The following is a 17,819-nucleotide window of genomic DNA, read 5'->3' as shown; positions in this document are numbered from 1 at the left end:
CCGTTTGATGGCGCTGCGCCTTTGATCAGAGCACCGCCCCTTCTTTTGAGCTCCGGCATGAGGAATGTCGTGATAGCTTCTTCATCTGGCCACCCACCACCATGCCCTCGTTCGACCAGCTCACCGATCCCCCCAAGAAGGGCAAAATCATCAAGTCGGCTTACGATAGTGAAAGCTTTGAAGCCGATGGCACCATCCATGTCGACGGCCTGGTTGGCTCAGCCACCATCTCCCCAGCTGGCCGCGATGTCGCCCTAGCCTCGTAGGTTGCATGACAGATCTGTACCGGATGCACCTTGACTGACATGCATAGACCCGATGGACTGGCCATCATAGACTTGGATTCGCCATATAGCCCCCCGCGTCGTCTACGGACTCATGGCCTCCCCTGGCTGGTGGTTGACGTTCAATGGTCCCCCTTTGCAGCCCGAGACTACTGGATCGTCTCAGCCGCCAACCATCGCGCTCTCGTGTGGAATCTCAACCGCAGAGAAGATTCAAGTTCTGGGGCCATTGAACACTCACTTCAAGGCCACAGCCGTGCTATCACCGATGTCAACTGGTCTGCTCATCATCCCGATCTCCTTTCAACCTGTTCAGTAGATGGATACATCCACGCGTGGGATCTTCGACGACCCCGTCAGCCGGTTCTCACCTTTTGCGACTGGACGGCTGGCGCATCCCAGGTCAAATACTGTCGCCAAGCTTCTCATATTCTTGCCTCAGCCCATGATCGATGGCTTCACATTTGGGATGAGCGCCGCTCATCCGAACCTCTCAAATCTATCAAAGCTCACAAGTCAAAGATTTACGGTATAGACTGGAACCGAAATCGGCCAAGTGCAATTGTGTCATGCTCCATTGACAAGAGTATCAAGTTCTGGGACTACAGCGCTGATGATCCTCTCGAGCACACCATTGAAACTGGTTTCCCAGTATGGAGAGCTCGGCACACGCCCTTTGGACAAGGCGTTGTTGCTATACCCCAAAACGAGCCTGGCGACCTGTACCTCTATAGCACCCGGTTCGAAGAAGGATCCAATGTGACGTCCAGTCCGGTGGAAGTCTGGCCTGGTCACGGAGACCACAAGGCAAAGGAGTTTCTTTGGCGCTGCCGCGGCGGTGTCACCGAAGACGGGATGGATGATCGCGAATTCCAGCTCGTCACTTGGGGCACTGACAATGAGCTCAAACTTCAATGTATTGATCCTCAAACCCTGGCCACCATTGGTCACACTCGAGGAATGCCTGCGGCACCGGGCATCAGTCTCACTCGCAAAGGCGCCACCTACAAGACCTTCCGCACTGTCGATGATAGCACGGATCGCGATCGCAAGACTGCCACCATGAGTGATCATCGACCTGGCGGCGGCAGCAACTACAGACAAAGCGCCCTGACACTTGGCATGCGATCAGGCGCGAGCCAGAACCATCGTGTCGGCGTGGCATGGCGAGGCCCTTCGATGAAGGCCAAGGTCACTTCAGGGAGGGCCATCGATCGTAGCCAGTCACAGATCGGCTGGATGAAAGGTATTGCCATGACCAAGAGGAAAATCTCGGCGGGCGCAAAACGGCACATGTCGAAGGACTCGGGCATCTTTAGTCATGGGTATCCTGATGATGAATGGGCTGAGCCGGATACTATTCAGGAAGAGCTCTTGCGAGTCAGCACGCAACTTCCCAAAGTGAGATGGGAGAACATCGATATGGACAATCTATCCCTTAACGCCTCGTTGAACGGTCCGTGGGGCGTAGACGGGGAGACCATCTTCATCAAGGTCAGAATCGACATCCCGGCTGGCTATCCCAAGGCCAGAGCGCCCAAGTTCTACGTCGAGAGGTCATCCTTTATGCCAGCAGCAACTCACAAGAAGATCGATCGTGAGATTCACCAGCTGGCGGATCGGTTCCTGCAGAGAAAGCAAAACTGTCTTGAAGTGGCCTTTACATATCTCCTTGGAGAAGTCGACCTCGAAAGCAGCACCACCTTTTTCAAGAATGTTCGAGATCTTGATGACGACCTCGACGGACTGGCCGACGAGAGCTCGAGCGAATCCGACGAGGACATACCAGCTGGGGGTTCGGCCTCTATGTCACAAGAGCTTCCACCGCATGCAGAGATAGACACTGCACTTGCGCCTCCCAACAGGACTATTGTTCCACCGACCCCTAGAACGTGCGGTGCTAGGTTCTCGCACAACGGGCGGTTGGTCTGCTTCTTCCCCTCGAAGGAGGAAAAGGCGAGGGCACTGTTTACCACTACCATGGATGCATACAGGGAACGCCCCAAAGGGGAACCCTTCTTCGCGGGCTTTGGTAAGATCGCCCACGATCTAGGGCCCCGACAGAGATTCATGGCAGAGGACGCATCCATATCCAGCGGTGACTCTGATTCGTCTGCTTCCGGTTCTTCCTCGTCGTCGTCATCTTCGAGCGATTCGGAATCGACATCGATGCACAAGATCAACCTCTGGTATCACCCCAGTCGCCAGTTTAGAAAGACGTGGAGTGAGGACCGGTCAATACGCTCCAGCGGCGGAGGCACTGGTGTTGGTACCGGCACGGGCACGGGCACTAGTCGTCGACGACCTGGTCGGCCAAAGAATCTGATATCGATACATGATCTCCGATCGGCGCTGCCGTCCAAGGAAGAGTTTGCTCGCGAGTATGCCATATTTGGCGACGGAGCCGACGTCTGCGAGCACAATGCCCAGGTAGCTGAAAAGTACGGGGCCAGGGATCTGGTTGATGTGTGGCGATATCTGGCACTGCTACTGAAGAAGGGTGTCCCGCTTGAAGTGCTTTCCCACAACCAGAGGCGTGACTCTATCCTGGTGATCGCTCACGACGTGGTATCGAGATGTCACGAAGATGCTCTTCCTCTAGAGTCGGTTGTGGATAAAGGCAACGGGACTCTGACGGGTAGGGTGAAATGGGGCCAACACCCTCTGGCCAGAGACTTCATCATGGATCTGTTTTTCTACTTTGAGAGAATTGCCGATGTTCAGATGCTGGCCATGCTTTCTTGCATATTCAGCGAATCTTCAGCCCGGGACAGCGTGGCCTACTTTGAATCGCATCTTGCTCAGCCGGAAACTCCTCTTCCTCTCAAGGCGCCGGCGTTTTCTCTCGACTATTTCCCGACGGATGCTTCACTCTGGAACATCAACAGTCGCAGCTATACCAACTCTGCCATCACGACTCCCATGACTATCCATACTCCGGTCCATTACGCGGGATCACAAGCATCTGACGATGGTCTCTGGAACGGAGATCCGGCGTCAAACTCGTACTCTTGCGGAGAAACGCCGCCCAACAAGTTCAAGGACTATCTTGGGGATCTTGAGCCACCACCAAGTGTATCAACATCTCCAAACACGCGCTTCCTGAATCGGGCAAACTCTGGGCTGGCATCAGCCTTTGCAGCCAACCTGCCTCGTTCATTTGCCGGCGTGAGCTCATCATCCCCGCCAAGTCATGGGAAGAAGAAGCCAAGCCCGGCAGAGACGATCCTCAGCAGTCTAGCTCCTGGAAATGTGACATGGAGTGCATCAACGGCGATGGATTCGAGCGGGGGCAGAACGTCTCTGGATGACGACGAGTACCGCAAGGACGACATGCTGCCGCTGGTTCCTACAAAGATCTCAGTGTCGATGGAGGATCAAACAATATTCGACGATGACGGCTGGCTTAGCACGCCACTCCTTGAATCCAACCGGGGTGACGTATACGCCCATTACCGATACGCATACGCCGAGATGCTGCAAATGTGGAACCAGCCCCTTGCTAGACTCGAGATTATGAAGTTCAACGCTCTCAAGGAGGACGTGGCTGGTGGTCACATGGATGGTAGCTATCCTGATTCTGCTCATGATGGGGCGAGCGGGAACGGACCTATCAACCATGCCAGCTCGCCCCCTATTGCGATGGGTAAGAAGGACCAGCTTCAGGCCCTGCTCGCATCCGGCCGTGGGCTTGATGTGACGGGAGTATGCCGCATTCACGAGATCCAGCTCGAACCCATTCGTTACACGTCGACCGACTCCAAGGTTGGCGGTGCGGTAGGCACATGCGAGCGCTGCCATCGGTCTCAGAGCCAGCTTGTATGCGTTTACTGTCTCGAGCCCGTGGATGCCCTCTTCCCACCGTGCTTGGCCTGTGGATGTGCGAGCCACGAGGCATGTCTGGCGGAATGGCATGCTGCTGGCGAGACGCAGTGTCCGGCAGGCGACGAGTGCAACTGTGTCGAGGAGGCAGACGATGGTCAGGTTGAATCCTGGGCGGCTCTTCGTGGAGCCGTCTTTAAGGGGCCGAGGCATCTTCCCATGCTGCCAGGCCCAGCACTAGGCGATAGTGACGATGAAGAGAAGGTGGTTCGTGAGTGGGAGAGAGTCGAGCCAACTATACCCACACGGATGCAGGGGCTCTCGGCTGCCAGTATTAGCCTGGGCAACAGACTAAGGAAGTCAGCGGGCGAATGGTCAAGGGCTTCAAGCTTGAGGAGGAATGACCGGGGGAATCTAATGTAACATGACTGACTGACACATCACAAGAGTTGGAGTAATGGTCGTTGGATATCGGAGACTCAAGTTGTTAATCGTACTGAGGCATGGCGGGATTTGGATACTCGTCCCAGCTCACTGTTTTGCATTTATTCTGAACTACAAAGCGTTTCAACTGCCATGTACATCTATGTAGAGTACCATGAAGTATATAATGCATCCCTACTGCCTACCCCCTAATTCGGCCTCCTTTTCTCCACATTCAGCAGCGGCCGTCCAGTTGCTAGACGGTCCAGATTCTCTAGGAGGAGGCCAGAGAGGTTATCCCAGTACTGGGACGACTGCCACGAGACGTGAGGCGTGAGGAAGAAGTTGGGCGCTTTCCAGAGGGGATGTCCCTCGGGTAACGGCTCCGGGTCGGTAACATCCACGGCGGCGCCCTGGATGAGGCCGTTCTCGAGAGCGTTGATCAGGGCGTCGGTGTCGATGATGGGGCCTCGGGCGATATTGCATACAAACGTCTTACCGCGGTTTTTGCCGAGGACCTTGAACTGCTCTGCGCCGAGGAGACCTCTCGTGGCGTCAACAAGTGGCAGAGACACTACCAAGAGATCGAGATCCTGCTCCAGGAAGTGGTCAACGTCTTGGCTGGAACCGCCCGAGAACCACTTGGACGGGATGATGCCTTCAGGATCTCCGGTACCAGGGACACAATACGTCTCGTCGCGCCGGGACTCGGCCGTCGGACGCTCGCGAAGCGTGTAAGCGTACACCTCCATCCCCAACGCCTGTCCGAGCCGGGCGCACTGCCTCCCGATACCTCCGTAGCCAAGAATACCCCTGAGTTGCTGTGAGCTGGAGGTTCACGAGTTGGAAACGGGTACAGGCTTACATGCGACGGCCTGTAGACGCTTGCATGCCGAGCTCGAGTCTGGGTCGCCAGAGCTGCTGCTTCTGCTGCTCAGCATAGACGTGGAAGTGATGCTGGTGAGACAGGTACGCTCCTATAACCCACTCGGCGATCTGAGGTCTACACAAAGAGTCAATACAGCTTCAACAATGAGAATAGCAGCATCCAACATACGGCTGACACCCACTAGCATTAGCAAACTGAACCTCGGGGTCCCGAAACTTGGGATACCCCGCCCACATATCGAGCCCGGCCGAGGCGGCCTGAAAGAAGCGCGCCCGCGGCACCTTGGCCGGGTCGGGCTGGTGGTAGATGCACAACATGGTGACGCCCTCCCAGGCCTCGTCGGGGAGGTGGTCGGGCGGGAGGAACACAGAGTCGACGATGGGGGCGTCGAACCAGCGGACCTCGAGCTCGGGGAAGCGCTCGCGGACCTGGGCGAGGAAGGGCTCGGGAGCCGGGCCGGGGAGGTAGACAAGGAGGACGTCGCCCTTGAGAGTCATGTTGACGGTGAGGAGGTGAGTTGTATGCAAGTGCGGTGTAGTAAGTAGTCAGTATATAACCAGTTCTATCTCATCTCTACCCGACAGCTCCGAGTTATACAACGCCTCCTCTTGCTAATTCAGTCTCTCACGTCAGAGCAAGATGAGATGAGAGCTAAGAAATGGTAAAGCAAGTTTGACGCTACTCCCGCAAACTCCGAGAGGATGATATTTCGACTCCGATTGCGGGAGGGGAGAGAGAGATTAATAAGCGCTCGCTCGTCAAGAACGCATCTCAACCCATCCATAGTGGTGGTTCCCACAATGGTTGCGCCCCAGAATGGAATAGCCATTGCCCCGAGGTTGGGTTGTCGTTGATAACGAAAAAAAGGTGGAGATGACATACTTGAAGCGGGCATGAATGACGAGACTGCTTTTGACAAAGGGCGTATCCACTCTCTGACAAAGTCTGGGTCCCTCGCCTTACTCGCATTATCTTGCTCTTGGTGAATAGGATATATATTGGTTAAGTAGGCATATGTAAATAAGTAGCCAATGAACCTTCGGGTACCTTGATCCTCTCTCTCAGACAGGCACAATATGCAGATTCATTCACACGTCCATCAAGTTCAATTCAATTCACGTGGTTATCGCATAGAACGCTTCCGCCAGACTTTCATGTTGTCATCTAAACACTAGCAAAGGGCGCCCTTACCAAGTTGGAGAAAACAGCATGACAGGCTTAGCGCGTACCGGATTCTCAAATCTAGCTCTCGTCAGCTGCCAAACCTGCCACGCCTTTCTCATCTCCGAGTCGTCGAGTCTTGTTTCCAGACACAGTTCATTCCACTCGTGGCGTCCCTTCTTCTCCGAGTTGTCCTCTTCCCCCTCCCTCACGATCCAGAGGCGAACCACCGTGCCTAATAAGCCTGTCAGCGGATCCTTACCAGCGAGTCCCGTCTCCAGGGTTTCCTGTCTAGATAAGTGAGTGTACTCGACTCTGTGTGTGCTTACATGATATCGGAAACCATACCAGTCTCCAGTGGCTGCTGGGTCGCCCTTGTCGCTCGAGGGCATGGCATCGCCACATTGTTTGGGACATGCCATGGTAAACTCGCGCAGATCCGGCAACCATCGCAGTTCCAGAGGTGCTAGGCTCATTGTCCTATCTGGCCGGATAATGTCGTAGAAACTCGACGCCAGATTCCGGATAGGAAGGCTAAGGAGAGAGGTCTCCTGAATCCCTGTCCCCATTCCTGGAATCTTTGGCGTTGGCAGAGTCATGTTGGTCGTCAAGAAAGTGTCCTTGAACACATTCATCCGCCTCCATTGGAAGTTGGAGTCCTGGAATAATGTTCGGTGTGTGCGCTGAAAATACCTGAGCCCTTCATCGCTGCCTCGCATCATATCGATCATGGAGCGTACCTGCTGGTCCTTCTGGGACTGTCCTGGATAAAATTCAACGACAGTCGGTTCAAGGAGTGTTTGCCACAGAATTTCCATGCTTTTTGAAGATAGTCCTCCAGCGGCGGGTTCAACCTGGCCCTCCTTAGGGGCGATCTGACGATATGGGGGGGTGAAGGACGGGATGCCGTCATCCATAACGGCACAGTTCTCTTATTCTTCAAGAGAAATAGAGCTCTGGTTTGCCGATGCTACTAATCGGAATTCCTCGGGTCCAAAGGAGCACAACTTGAACATATATCTTCCCAAGCTTGCTGAACTTTCTGTTCCGAGTGGCATGCTTAACTCACCTTTGCCCTGAACAGTCCCAAGAACACACCATGTCGCTGCTTTGTTAGGCCTCCAGCTCTTAATATCATAGAATATAATGTGTACAAAGACAGCCACTCAACTTGTCGTTCAAGTGACAATAGGAGGAGTATACATTTGGGTCGGGTCAGAACAACCCTTTGTCGCGAACTAGTCCCTGTTCATGCATTAGTACAGTACCACGCCACTTTCATGCTGCTTGTAATACCGTTCCCGGAGTTCTCTTTTGCGTGCCGTTGTTAGTCCCAGACCCGCGTTTCTTACATTTTGTCAAAATTAGAAATCTGCTAGAGTCGCAGCTGCATACCTCTCTATGTCTTCGTGATTGTGCATATAACATCCGATTTACTAAGTCTTGCTCTCCTCCGTTTGTTGTGTAACTGCTGTGTACATTGTGGTGTTCTGTATCTGGCTTTATCGACTCATGTGTCGATAAGCAGGCGCTTTCCGTCGGATGTCTCGACAAAGGCCATCTCTGCGGTTTCATGTTCGTCTTGGTGCCATAATAATCGGCTCTCGAGTCTGGCGCGGACTCTCCGAACTCAACTTCAGCTCCCATCCAATGCCAGGAGCCTGTAGGAGCCATGATCAAGCCAGCGTGGCCTGGCCTCTGGTTCTCCTTCACTGCTCAGCAAGCAGGAGCCGGGCTCTGTCATCTTGTCAGCACAGCGGCTGAAGCATGGTTGACGAGCCTGCCCTCAGTCAAGTCGGTCCTTGCGAGATCCCATCACCTCGAATCATAAAAGACTCGTCCTCAGCGCTTCCCTTCATTTGCCTCTTCTGTGCCTCCTGACTTCCCATCCTGATTCGCTCCATCCCTCCCATTGCAGGTCAAATGTCAAGATCCTCTCCACCAGGACCCATCTCATCCTGTTCTCGCAGGTCCGGTTCTCCTTGACCTTGTCCTCATCCACGTGCCATGGCAGGATTCGTACCCATTTCAAGCCGTCGTCGGGCGCCTTGTATTTTCCATCCAGAAAGACAACTTTGGACACCATTTTGCTGCGTCCTTTGTTGAGTTCGTGGCAATCCTCTTTGCCGCATCTGCCCTCGTTCAGGACTGCTTGAGACTCGGGGTCATCCAGATCCAGGGGCGCCATCTCAATGATGTTCTCGTCCACCCAATATCGGAACTGTTTAGCCAGCTCTCTAAGACGAACTTCATATGGAGCATTTGTGTCCATGTGGATCATCCATGCCGGGTCAATCTCTCCCACTTTGACGATCCAAAGGTCATCCAGGTTGGGAAACCAGAATCGGTCGAACTCGATCTTGCCGAAATCTCGCTGACGATAGCAGGCTGACAAGTAGACAGAGTAATGGTATGGCCCATCCACCCGGCCATCGTCGGGGAAGCAATCCCAGAAGGCAAGTCGTCTTATCCGCGGTGCCAGATCTTCCAGGTAAGGGTCGGGTGCTTGGTCTGAAATCTTGTGGTCGCAAACGAGAATATCTCTGGAAAAGTCAAAGTATGATCCGTGGCCAATAGGCTCATACCCTAGCCTGGTTTCCTCTCGCGCCTCGGCGTTGAGCTGTGTAACAGTCGGCAACGGGTAAGAACCGTCTTTCTGGACCAAGTCGCCGTATAGGACAATCCGAGGCTCATTGGCTCGTGACCATATCTTGAGGCGAAGTTCGGTGGGAAGAGAACCAAAGCTCGCCACTGACGATGTTGACGACGTGGAGGATGACATGGCCTCGTACTTTCATGAGAGCAACGGTGTTGGGAGGGTGAGTTTCTAGTGCGAGAAGTACAACACGGCTTCAACAGGTGGCATAACGGGAGATGATTGGAGGTCTAGGATCGAGAAGAGAGGTATGGGCAGCGTTATTAATCTCACGTCGGTCTACATACTGTCGAGTCCAGAACAGGGGTCTCACGAGGACAGGACGGAAACGGTGTCATACCTACATGCTGGGGGTGGATGGCTGTTTGCGGCATGTCCGGGGCGGGGAAAATCAATGATCCCCCTTGAAGCCATCGTGGACGTGATGCTATACTGTGCCACAGCCTGCCAAAACCGGGATGGTTCACCGACACCGCTTCTAGCGGTTCGATAGCGGCATGCTGCATGGTCCATCCTGTTCCCTCGGTCAGCCAACCAATGAGACCGCTCTCCAAGGAAGAGAGTGGTGATAGGACCGGGGTGAGGCGCAGATGGTGCAAGAGGTCCAGTCGGCGATCACACATATCGGGTATTTCGCGCCTCTTAGCTCTGTATTAAAAAGCAAGCTCGAGAGCGCCACCCTAGTGTCTCTCCGGCTGAGCTTTTCAGCCCCGAGCCAGACATGTTAGCCTCGCGCCTGTCTCTTAGGCTGCGTCATGTTCCTCGTGTCTTGTCACGTGTCGTCATGATCAGGCAGCCGATGAGCCTGCAGAGGGCGGCCCGGAACCCTCATGCTCACAGAATTCGAAGCTTCTCGCCAATCTAGAACCCCGGCGCAGCTCGTCCTGGGTGATGGTCTGATGTGAGAAGACTGTTGGCAGACTATCCTGGGCGTGGCTGCATAATACGCGCCTCCCGAGAGCGCAGCCGGCGGACGCAGCCGACGTGATGCCAGGGCGGACGAAGTCCAGTCAGTATCAACCCGGAGCTTGTTGGCACGGAGTACAACCAACTATCACCTTCACTGCGGCCTCTGGTGGTGATGGGGATGCCGGGGTCGGGGTCAGCATGGGACGGGAACGGGCTCCAGGATGATGGGTCTGCAACACTTCGAGCCCAGGTTCGCATGTCGTCGTTTCCGGCATGCATACCGAACCCCTTCTCGGCCAATTCCAAGCCTCCCATTCTCAGGCCGGGGCGGGCGATGCACCCAATGCTCGAAGGGTAACTTGTCAAGGCGATTGCCAATCATCCAGAGCTGACAAGACGGTCCCAGCGGTTTGGGTTGGCTTGACATGCGCTCGAAGTGAGGCGGGAGGGCTTGGAGCTTGCAAGGGATGTCGGGTAACCCCGTGTGGAGCTCGCGAAGCTGAGGCGGGATGGTACGCGATTGGTGCCGCCTGACTGGTTCCGGGACAACCCAAGCACCAAGGACGAACACCTTGGCCAGGCTGCGGCTTGATTGGCGGGCAGATCTAGACTCGACGCTCGAGATCGGTCCAGGCTGAGCAGGACGCAAGAGCATCAGGCGTGCCTCTGCTTGGGCTTGCCTCGGTCGCCAATCTCGACGATAAAGACGCATCAGCAGGTACGGGCCGCGTGGGCATTAACTCTGGTCCCAAGACCACGTTTTCAAAAATCTGATCTGTCGGGATCGGTGGGTAGTGGTCACTGGTGAGGAGCCAGTGGGGGGATGTGGTAGTATCAGTGTGACAGAACGACAAGCCTGCATCCTGAGTGTCCACGAACGACATCAAGCCGGGATCTCGGTTGGGAGGAAGTACATGCTCTGGAGTCAGTGGTGTGGGCTGCCTCTCGCCGCCAAGACGAACTGATGAAGCGGAAGAGTGGACCAAGGGAAGAGCGGTGATGAGGGTGAGTCTTGAGAAAGCCCATGGTGGCCATGATGCGGGTGCGTATGAAACATCGGTGTGCGTATCTGCGCTGTGACGGAAGCAAGCCATTCACATCGGACGTCGGGATGAGCACGGTGGTTTGGCCGATACTAACGTTAGTACGGATATCGAGTCAGCCATTGCCGCTCGGATGACTTTCCTTGGTCACTCGAACGCGCGCATGGCGCCTTTTGCCTCGTTGAGCTGACGGGCGTGGTCATGAAGCGCTGTCTTGAGTCGACACTGTAGGGTAGAGTAGGCGCGAGACGCACGCTTCAGCCTTTGAGGTGCAGCTGCCATGAGTGATGTTGGTGATGTATGGTTTTTCCTTGATTGTCAGTTGGGAGCGGGTTATTACCGCGACGTTGGTAGCAGTTTGATTGCAGTTGACGTTGGACGAGGCTGTTGGGTGAGATGGGAAGTTGTGGTATGGGTTGCTCACCAACACTCATGCCGTCGTGGTTGCAGGAGATGTATGTGCCTGGTAAGCAGGCCCCACAACTAAACTGCTCCTTCCATCTCCTTTCCTTTGAGCCCTTTGGCAGAGTGTACTGCAGTAGGTAGGTGCTGTAAGTTAGGTAGGTATTGAAATGCCTAGGTATTCATGCAGCTTAAGCTCTCGGCCAAACTTGACTTGCTTACCTGACTATCTAGATATTCTGAGCAGACGGTGCACAATGTTAACAGATCATCACCACCGCCAAACGGCCTCATGCTGTGCAACAGATCTTACCTAGTAGGGTAATGCTAGAGCAGACATCCATCGATCCATCGCAGAAAGAGGCAGGCAGGCGGATTCGGATTCAGCTCCCGTCCTAGCGGGACGCGCCTAACTCGATGTCGACGGCGCGCTTGCCCCGATCCCCGAGCCCGCTAAGCCTGGGCGACCCACTCATTGCACATCCTCATCCTCCTGATTGGCATCATCACCGCCATTGTCATTATTCACACGGTCGCCAGAGAAGGCATACGCGAACAAGAGATCTGCTCCCAACGACTGAGCGCGACCTCCACCGCCTCCAATGCCCTCCCGAGAGCATGCCATCCCCTACCGATGACGAGACGCCCTTCCCCTCGTTAGACCGTTCGACGCTTCATGGGTTTGGCCGCTCCCATCTCTCCCCTGACGATGCCTTCGTGTCGCCGCCTCGCCGCCTTGGCGAGCGTAGTAGAAGTCGCAGGCGCAAGCGGCCGTGGAAGAAGTTGATGTGGGTGAAGCAATCATGTAAGAGTCCACTGATCCACTGCTTTCCACGACGAGAGGGACAAGAGCTAACCAAGTTTTCAACAGATCCCGACAACTATACCGACCAAGCGACTTTTCTCGAGAACCTACAGCGGAATCCCCGTCTTAAGCCGTATGACTTCTGGCCCCTCGTCGCCGACTCAACAGTTATACTGCAGCATGTTTGCTCCGTTATTATCTTCATCGTTTGCTTTGTTGGTATTTTTCAGGAGCGTGTATCTCCCGTGTCTGTCACAAGCTGGAGTAGCTTCCTTACCTTTGTCGGATGGATCCTCTGGGAGCGCTGGTTGTCTGAGATCGAGGACCCTGGTGACACGAGTCACGGAGTGGCAGCAGCAACAGTGACGGGGAGAGCTGGCCGGACCGGAAGCATGAGGCGACCCGGCCGCGCCGGTAGTATTAGGCGCCCGCCTCCGCTCCGGATCGATTCAGTCCCGTCGACCGCCGGGCCATCGGCCTCGAGCTCGGCTACGAACCTACACGCGCACCACGCGATGAAACGGGCGCAGTCCACTTCAACCAGCTCGCTGACCAGCGGTGCTGTGCATACACCTCGAGCCAGCCAGGAGCACCTCCCCGAGCTGCCACCACCCCTTCTTGCTGAAGAGAGCCGGTCCCGGCAGAGGGCTGAGACGATCAAGTCGGCAATTCTCATCTACTGCACACTCCTTGGACTTAGCCCCATTCTCAAATCCCTTACCCGGTCCACATCGAGCGACAGCATCTGGGCCATGTCCTTCTGGCTCCTCGCCATAAACATCTTCTTCTTTGACTACTCGGGCGGCGTGGGAGCCAAGTTTCCTGCATCACTCTCCACCAATGCTGCCCTCATGGCATCAACGGTATTGGCAAGCCGGCTACCATCCACGAAGCAGGTCTTTAGCTTGACGCTGTTCAGCATCGAAGTTTTTGGCCTGTTTCCCGTCTTCCGACGGTATGCAAGGCACCGCAGCTGGCGATTCCATGTGGTATCGGCCATCTTGCTGGTACTGGGGGCAGGACTTGGAGTAGGCCTCATCCTGGGTGACACTAAGGGCACTGGTGGATGGCCATGGAAGAGCGGACTCGTGGGAATGATTGTAGGAGTACTCATCGCGGTACTGGCAACAGGAGGATGCAGCTGGTGGCTGATTGGGTTGCAAAAGTACAAGAATGAGATACGAGGACCTTGGGACCCAGCGAGACCCATCATTATGAACCGGCCTCGGTGGGATGACGATTCATGATGGTCACGTAGGTAGTTGATACGCTTTAACCAATACCTTTTCAACTGTTCAAAGGCGGCCCTTGGTGAGGTGTTAGCGTTTGGACCGGGTGCCAAGCTTTCTGTCAAGCAGCATTGCATAACGCTAAATGCGGATCTGAATCTGAGGGAGAGGCAGAGACCCGTCCAAGACAGAATGAGGCAGAGGCTGACTTGTATCCGTACAATTCGGTACATGTTACGTTGCCATGCATCGATTTTAGGCAGGCCAGTGGAAAGTCTGTTCGTATTTGCCAACACCTACCTACGTACCTACTGATCCTGGACCCCATCTACATGCGTGTGCATGGCGACGCGAGTGTCATGTACTGTCGTGGCTGGCCAGGCACCATAGGTAGGTTGAATCTCGAGTAAAATAGAATCAAGCATGCTTCTCTGAAAAATCACAACCATCGTGGCCTGACCTGACCTGAAGCCGTCATGTGAGGGTCAGCAGTTGCCGAGATCCATCCATGTATGGATAAAAGAAGGACCCTGCAGTGTTGACGGTAGGTAGGTTGTCTCTCACAGCCATGCCCCCCTCACCAGAATTAGAAGCACCCGTCAACAAAAAGCCCCCGAGGTATCCACCAATGATCCCTGAGAGGATGGCAGTGAGTCTGCACTCTCAAACGGGATTGACAGGGAAGCCACTGCATTCACTGCTGTGGTCCTCAGAAAGAGAGAGACGATGCGCCGGCCCAATGGCCTTGAGACGTTGGCATGGCAATGCCTCACAAGAGGATTGATCCTTTCCCAGAGCGGCATGTACCATGCGAGAAGATGGAGGGGATATATGGTAATAAGCTGACAACTGAGTAAGCCCTCTCCATCTTGGCCCTTCCATCCTCCCCAGCCTCACCAAGAGTTTTCATCTCGGTGGTTCTGGTGGCTATGGCGTGGTTTCTCGGCTGTTGAACCCCCCAGCAGCTTCTAATGACCTCTTCGCTATTCGTAGGGACTCAGTTGATGACTTTACAGGGTCAAAAACGGATGATTCTGGCAAGACGAGGGGGAGGGGGGAGAGAGAGGAATTGAAGGAAAACTGGGGCTTCTCGATGCAAATGGGGGCCATGGAGTTTGGCCGTACGTATCCGTATTTAATTGTCTGGGGCGAACGGGAAAACGGCACCAAGGATTCATTCCTTCCTAATGGATTTGTTGGGCAGGTTTCAGCCAAAGTTTAAAAAAAGCGAAAAAGAAGTTCTGGGTAACACGTTCAAGCTTTGGCTGGGCGGGAATGGCTCCAGGCTCGTCTAGATTGGGGAACACAAGTACCAGTACGGGGGATTTACGCGCTACTTTCCACTCAGGCACGTAACCCCCGGCCGCATAGCGCAGGGTCTAGTGGGCTCTAGCTCATAAGCTTCCAGGGGTCCAGGGGCAGGACAGGAGGAGAGAGGCAGCTGGAGCAGAGACAAGCCCATTAGAGGCCCGTCCGACCAGCCGATGAATGGATAATTTGATGGAGCCCGTTTCCCTCAGTCAATTCTGGACCGGGACCCTTGTCCGCCCGACAAGGCTTGTTCTTATGGGGTAAGTTAATTAACCAGCAGCGCCCCGGGAGTTGGAAGCAGCTATAAAAGGGCCTGGACCGACCTACCGAGGAACGCCTCTTACCTCTACCCACCAGCATCATCATCTCGAGCTTGCTTACGAATTCAACGAACAAGACAAATTTCTCGTCAATTGTGCTTCAAATACATAATTCAAAATGAAGGCTACTCTCTTCCTCGCTGCTGCCGGCCTCGTTGCCGCTCAGGACTTCACTGGCCAGCCCAAGTGCGCTGTAAGTCAACATCAACATGGACACCTGTATCACAACAACATCGTCTAACACACGCCCAACAGCTCAAGTGTCTTGAGGAGTACGTCCCCAAGGCCGGCTGCGACCTCGAGGATACCGCCTGCCAGTGCGAACCCTCCTTCCAGGAGAAGCTCACCCCCCAGATCTCGCCCTGCCTGATTAAGGAGTGCGAGGCTGCCGACCTCCCCAAGGCCCTCGCCGCCGCCCAGGCTGCCTGCGCGGCTTATTCCTCGGCCGCTGGCAAGTCTGGCTCTGTGACCGGTACCGTCACTGCTACCGCCCCCGAGACCGAGTCTGAGACCGAGACTGCCTCCGATGAGGAGAACACTGAATCCGTCACTGTCAGCGTCGACACCTCCATCACAGGCTCCGTCACCCTCCCTGCCATCTTCTCCTCCGCTACCGACGTCCCCGTCACCCCTGGCCCCAACAACAAGACCACCACCAAGCCCACCAAGACTGGTGCTAGTGGAAGTGACGATGAGGAGACCGGCACTGGTTCCGGCTCTGGCTCCGAGACTAGCGAGACCGGCGCCGCTGCCAGCGAGACTGGCAACGCCGCTGCCATGACCGGCCCTGCCTTTGGTGGCTTCCTCGCCATCCTGGCTGCCTTTTTCGCTCTGTAAGGTGTGAAATTTTACACAGGTTTAATCCGGTGATAGAGCGCCTGGGGAGTAATCTTAATGGGGCTTCATTGCGAGGCCTGGGGCGTTGTTTAATGTTCTGAACGAGAGTATGCTTCGAGATATGACATTTGGATGTTTTGGTCACTTTTTGGATATTGGGGTATAGCATCTTGTGATGAAAGGCTATATCTATTTGCAATAGCGGACAAAAAAAGTAATGATGGAAATGGATTTGCTTGCAATTGTCAAGCACATAACCCCTGACTCCTTTATCCTGCTCTCCCTCCGTGTTATCTTCCATCTTAATCTTGAGGTTCCTGATTCTCATTGGCTTTGGCCAAGTCGACGTCGATGAGCCACGGCAGCTGTATGGCTCGATATTGAAGACTCATGATGGCAGCATTCACAAACAGCGTCTTCTCTCCCTGCACGAGATGGTAGTCACCCTCGGTGAGATCCAGATGCGCACCCCTCTGCCGGCTCATCTTGATGAGCTTCGCCTTCGTCGCTTTGTACGTCTGCTCATCCTGCGTCACGCGGTTCGGCCGCAGGCCCTTAAGTCCAACGGCTTTGGACCGCTCCTGGTCGATCTTGTCGTCGTCCCACGTGGCGAGGAGTGAGCCCCATGCCTCGTGGATGTGTCCGAAGCAGTGGATCTTTGGCTTCGCGCGGGTGACGGCGCGCAGGAGGTCGGGGCATCCGGCCCGGGTCTCCGTCATGCCGGCAAAGTCGAGGATGCCGTTCGGAGGGCCGTGGGTCATGGCCACGTCGATGCCCTCGGGGATCTTGAAGTCATGGCCGTCGTCGTATTGGAATGCCCAGCCGCCGAATGCAGGCGTCCACTGGCTTGCGAACACCTTGAGTCGAGCCCCGTTGTCCAAGGTGAACTCGTGAACACCTTCGGTCAGATATCGGACCCCGTCTGCTTTGGCAGCTTCGATGATGTCCTTGACTTGGTTCATGGTCCTTTTAGTACCTCGGGCTCCATGAATCCAGAAGTGCTCATCAAGAGAAGTATCGTGGTTCCCTGCAATGACCAACTTGAGAGGAGCCCGGATGGAGCGTAGCACATCAAAGGTTGCTTCGTATTCCGGGACGGTTGAACGCAGGGTCAGGTCCCCGCAATGGAGGACAACATCCGCCTCTGGAAGAGGCACTCTCCAACCGGTGTGAGCCCACTTCAAGTCATCCTGATCGAGCTCATCCTCAGTGGTTGGCCAGCCGTCGTCGGGTTTGGCTTTTGGTTCTGAGCCGTGGGTGTCGGATATGATGAGGATGCGCGTCTTGACTGTACTTGAAGCACGGGAATCTGACATTTTCGAGTCGAGATGAGTGACAGTTCGATAAAGAAGAGATCGATGAAGGGATCAAGTTTCGAGGGCTCAGAGCACAAAGAAAAGATGCATATGTAGGGACGTAGGCAGAAAGGTTTGCTGGTCTACCTAGTAGGCATCACAGGAGGCAGCCGTTTCGAGAGGGTCATTGAATGATATACTACAAGCACCTCTGAAGAAGAAGAGAATAGGTAGTGATTCAATGTTTGAGATGAGTAAAATAAAGCAAAACACATCAACCAAAACAATGATAGGTTAACATCATGACCCAGCCAAAGCCATCATGGATGCTTGATGAAGCAAGCTTCAGCTGACGTCGATAGAGTGCAAAGTGGGTCAGGCAGCTCCCATGGAAGTTCCCTTGTGCAGCCTCCACTTCCCTGCGCCAACGCAA

General features: G+C 54.8%; 7 protein-coding genes across 7 annotated transcripts; 3 read left to right on the top strand and 4 right to left on the bottom strand.

Moving 5' to 3' along the window:
• Positions 1-101: 101 nt before the first annotated feature.
• On the top strand, positions 102-4,529 carry LRP88_04998 (uncharacterized protein; the record flags this gene model as incomplete). Its single annotated transcript, XM_083241562.1, has 2 exons — positions 102-262; positions 314-4,529. 2 exons carry the CDS (start codon positions 102-104, stop codon positions 4,527-4,529), a joined length of 4,377 nt encoding a protein of 1,458 aa, XP_083102710.1.
• Positions 4,530-4,738: 209 nt separating this feature from the next.
• On the bottom strand, positions 4,739-5,915 carry LRP88_04997 (D-isomer specific 2-hydroxyacid dehydrogenase family protein; the record flags this gene model as incomplete). The annotated part of the gene is made up of 3 exons (XM_083241561.1): positions 4,739-5,342; positions 5,395-5,532; positions 5,587-5,915. The coding sequence occupies 3 exons, from the start codon at positions 5,913-5,915 to the stop codon at positions 4,739-4,741; spliced, it is 1,071 nt and encodes a 356-aa protein (XP_083102709.1).
• An 872-nt stretch (positions 5,916-6,787) lies between these two features.
• LRP88_04996 (uncharacterized protein) lies at positions 6,788-7,178 on the bottom strand (the record flags this gene model as incomplete). Its single annotated transcript, XM_083241560.1, has 2 exons — positions 6,788-6,814; positions 6,909-7,178. The coding sequence occupies 2 exons, from the start codon at positions 7,176-7,178 to the stop codon at positions 6,788-6,790; spliced, it is 297 nt and encodes a 98-aa protein (XP_083102708.1).
• A 1,256-nt stretch (positions 7,179-8,434) lies between these two features.
• Positions 8,435-9,361, bottom strand: LRP88_04995 (2EXR domain-containing protein; the record flags this gene model as incomplete). The annotated part of the gene is made up of 1 exon (XM_083241559.1): positions 8,435-9,361. The coding sequence occupies one exon, from the start codon at positions 9,359-9,361 to the stop codon at positions 8,435-8,437; it is 927 nt and encodes a 308-aa protein (XP_083102707.1).
• Positions 9,362-12,006: 2,645 nt separating this feature from the next.
• LRP88_04994 (phosphatidylinositol N-acetylglucosaminyltransferase) lies at positions 12,007-13,641 on the top strand (the record flags this gene model as incomplete). The annotated part of the gene is made up of 2 exons (XM_083241558.1): positions 12,007-12,394; positions 12,461-13,641. The coding sequence occupies 2 exons, from the start codon at positions 12,007-12,009 to the stop codon at positions 13,639-13,641; spliced, it is 1,569 nt and encodes a 522-aa protein (XP_083102706.1).
• Positions 13,642-15,372: 1,731 nt separating this feature from the next.
• LRP88_04993 (CFEM domain-containing protein) lies at positions 15,373-16,091 on the top strand (the record flags this gene model as incomplete). The annotated part of the gene is made up of 2 exons (XM_083241557.1): positions 15,373-15,447; positions 15,510-16,091. 2 exons carry the CDS (start codon positions 15,373-15,375, stop codon positions 16,089-16,091), a joined length of 657 nt encoding a protein of 218 aa, XP_083102705.1.
• A 302-nt stretch (positions 16,092-16,393) lies between these two features.
• On the bottom strand, positions 16,394-17,407 carry LRP88_04992 (Metallo-dependent phosphatase-like protein; the record flags this gene model as incomplete). Its single annotated transcript, XM_083241556.1, has 1 exon — positions 16,394-17,407. One exon carries the CDS (start codon positions 17,405-17,407, stop codon positions 16,394-16,396), a length of 1,014 nt encoding a protein of 337 aa, XP_083102704.1.
• Positions 17,408-17,819: the final 412 nt, after the last annotated feature.

This window comes from Fusarium phalaenopsidis, assembly GCF_050370095.1.
Source record: "Fusarium phalaenopsidis strain FUZ10S chromosome Unknown contig_32292, whole genome shotgun sequence".
Classification (NCBI taxonomy): Eukaryota; Fungi; Ascomycota; class Sordariomycetes; order Hypocreales; family Nectriaceae; genus Fusarium; species Fusarium phalaenopsidis.
This window is presented reverse-complemented; position numbering and strand designations above follow the sequence as displayed.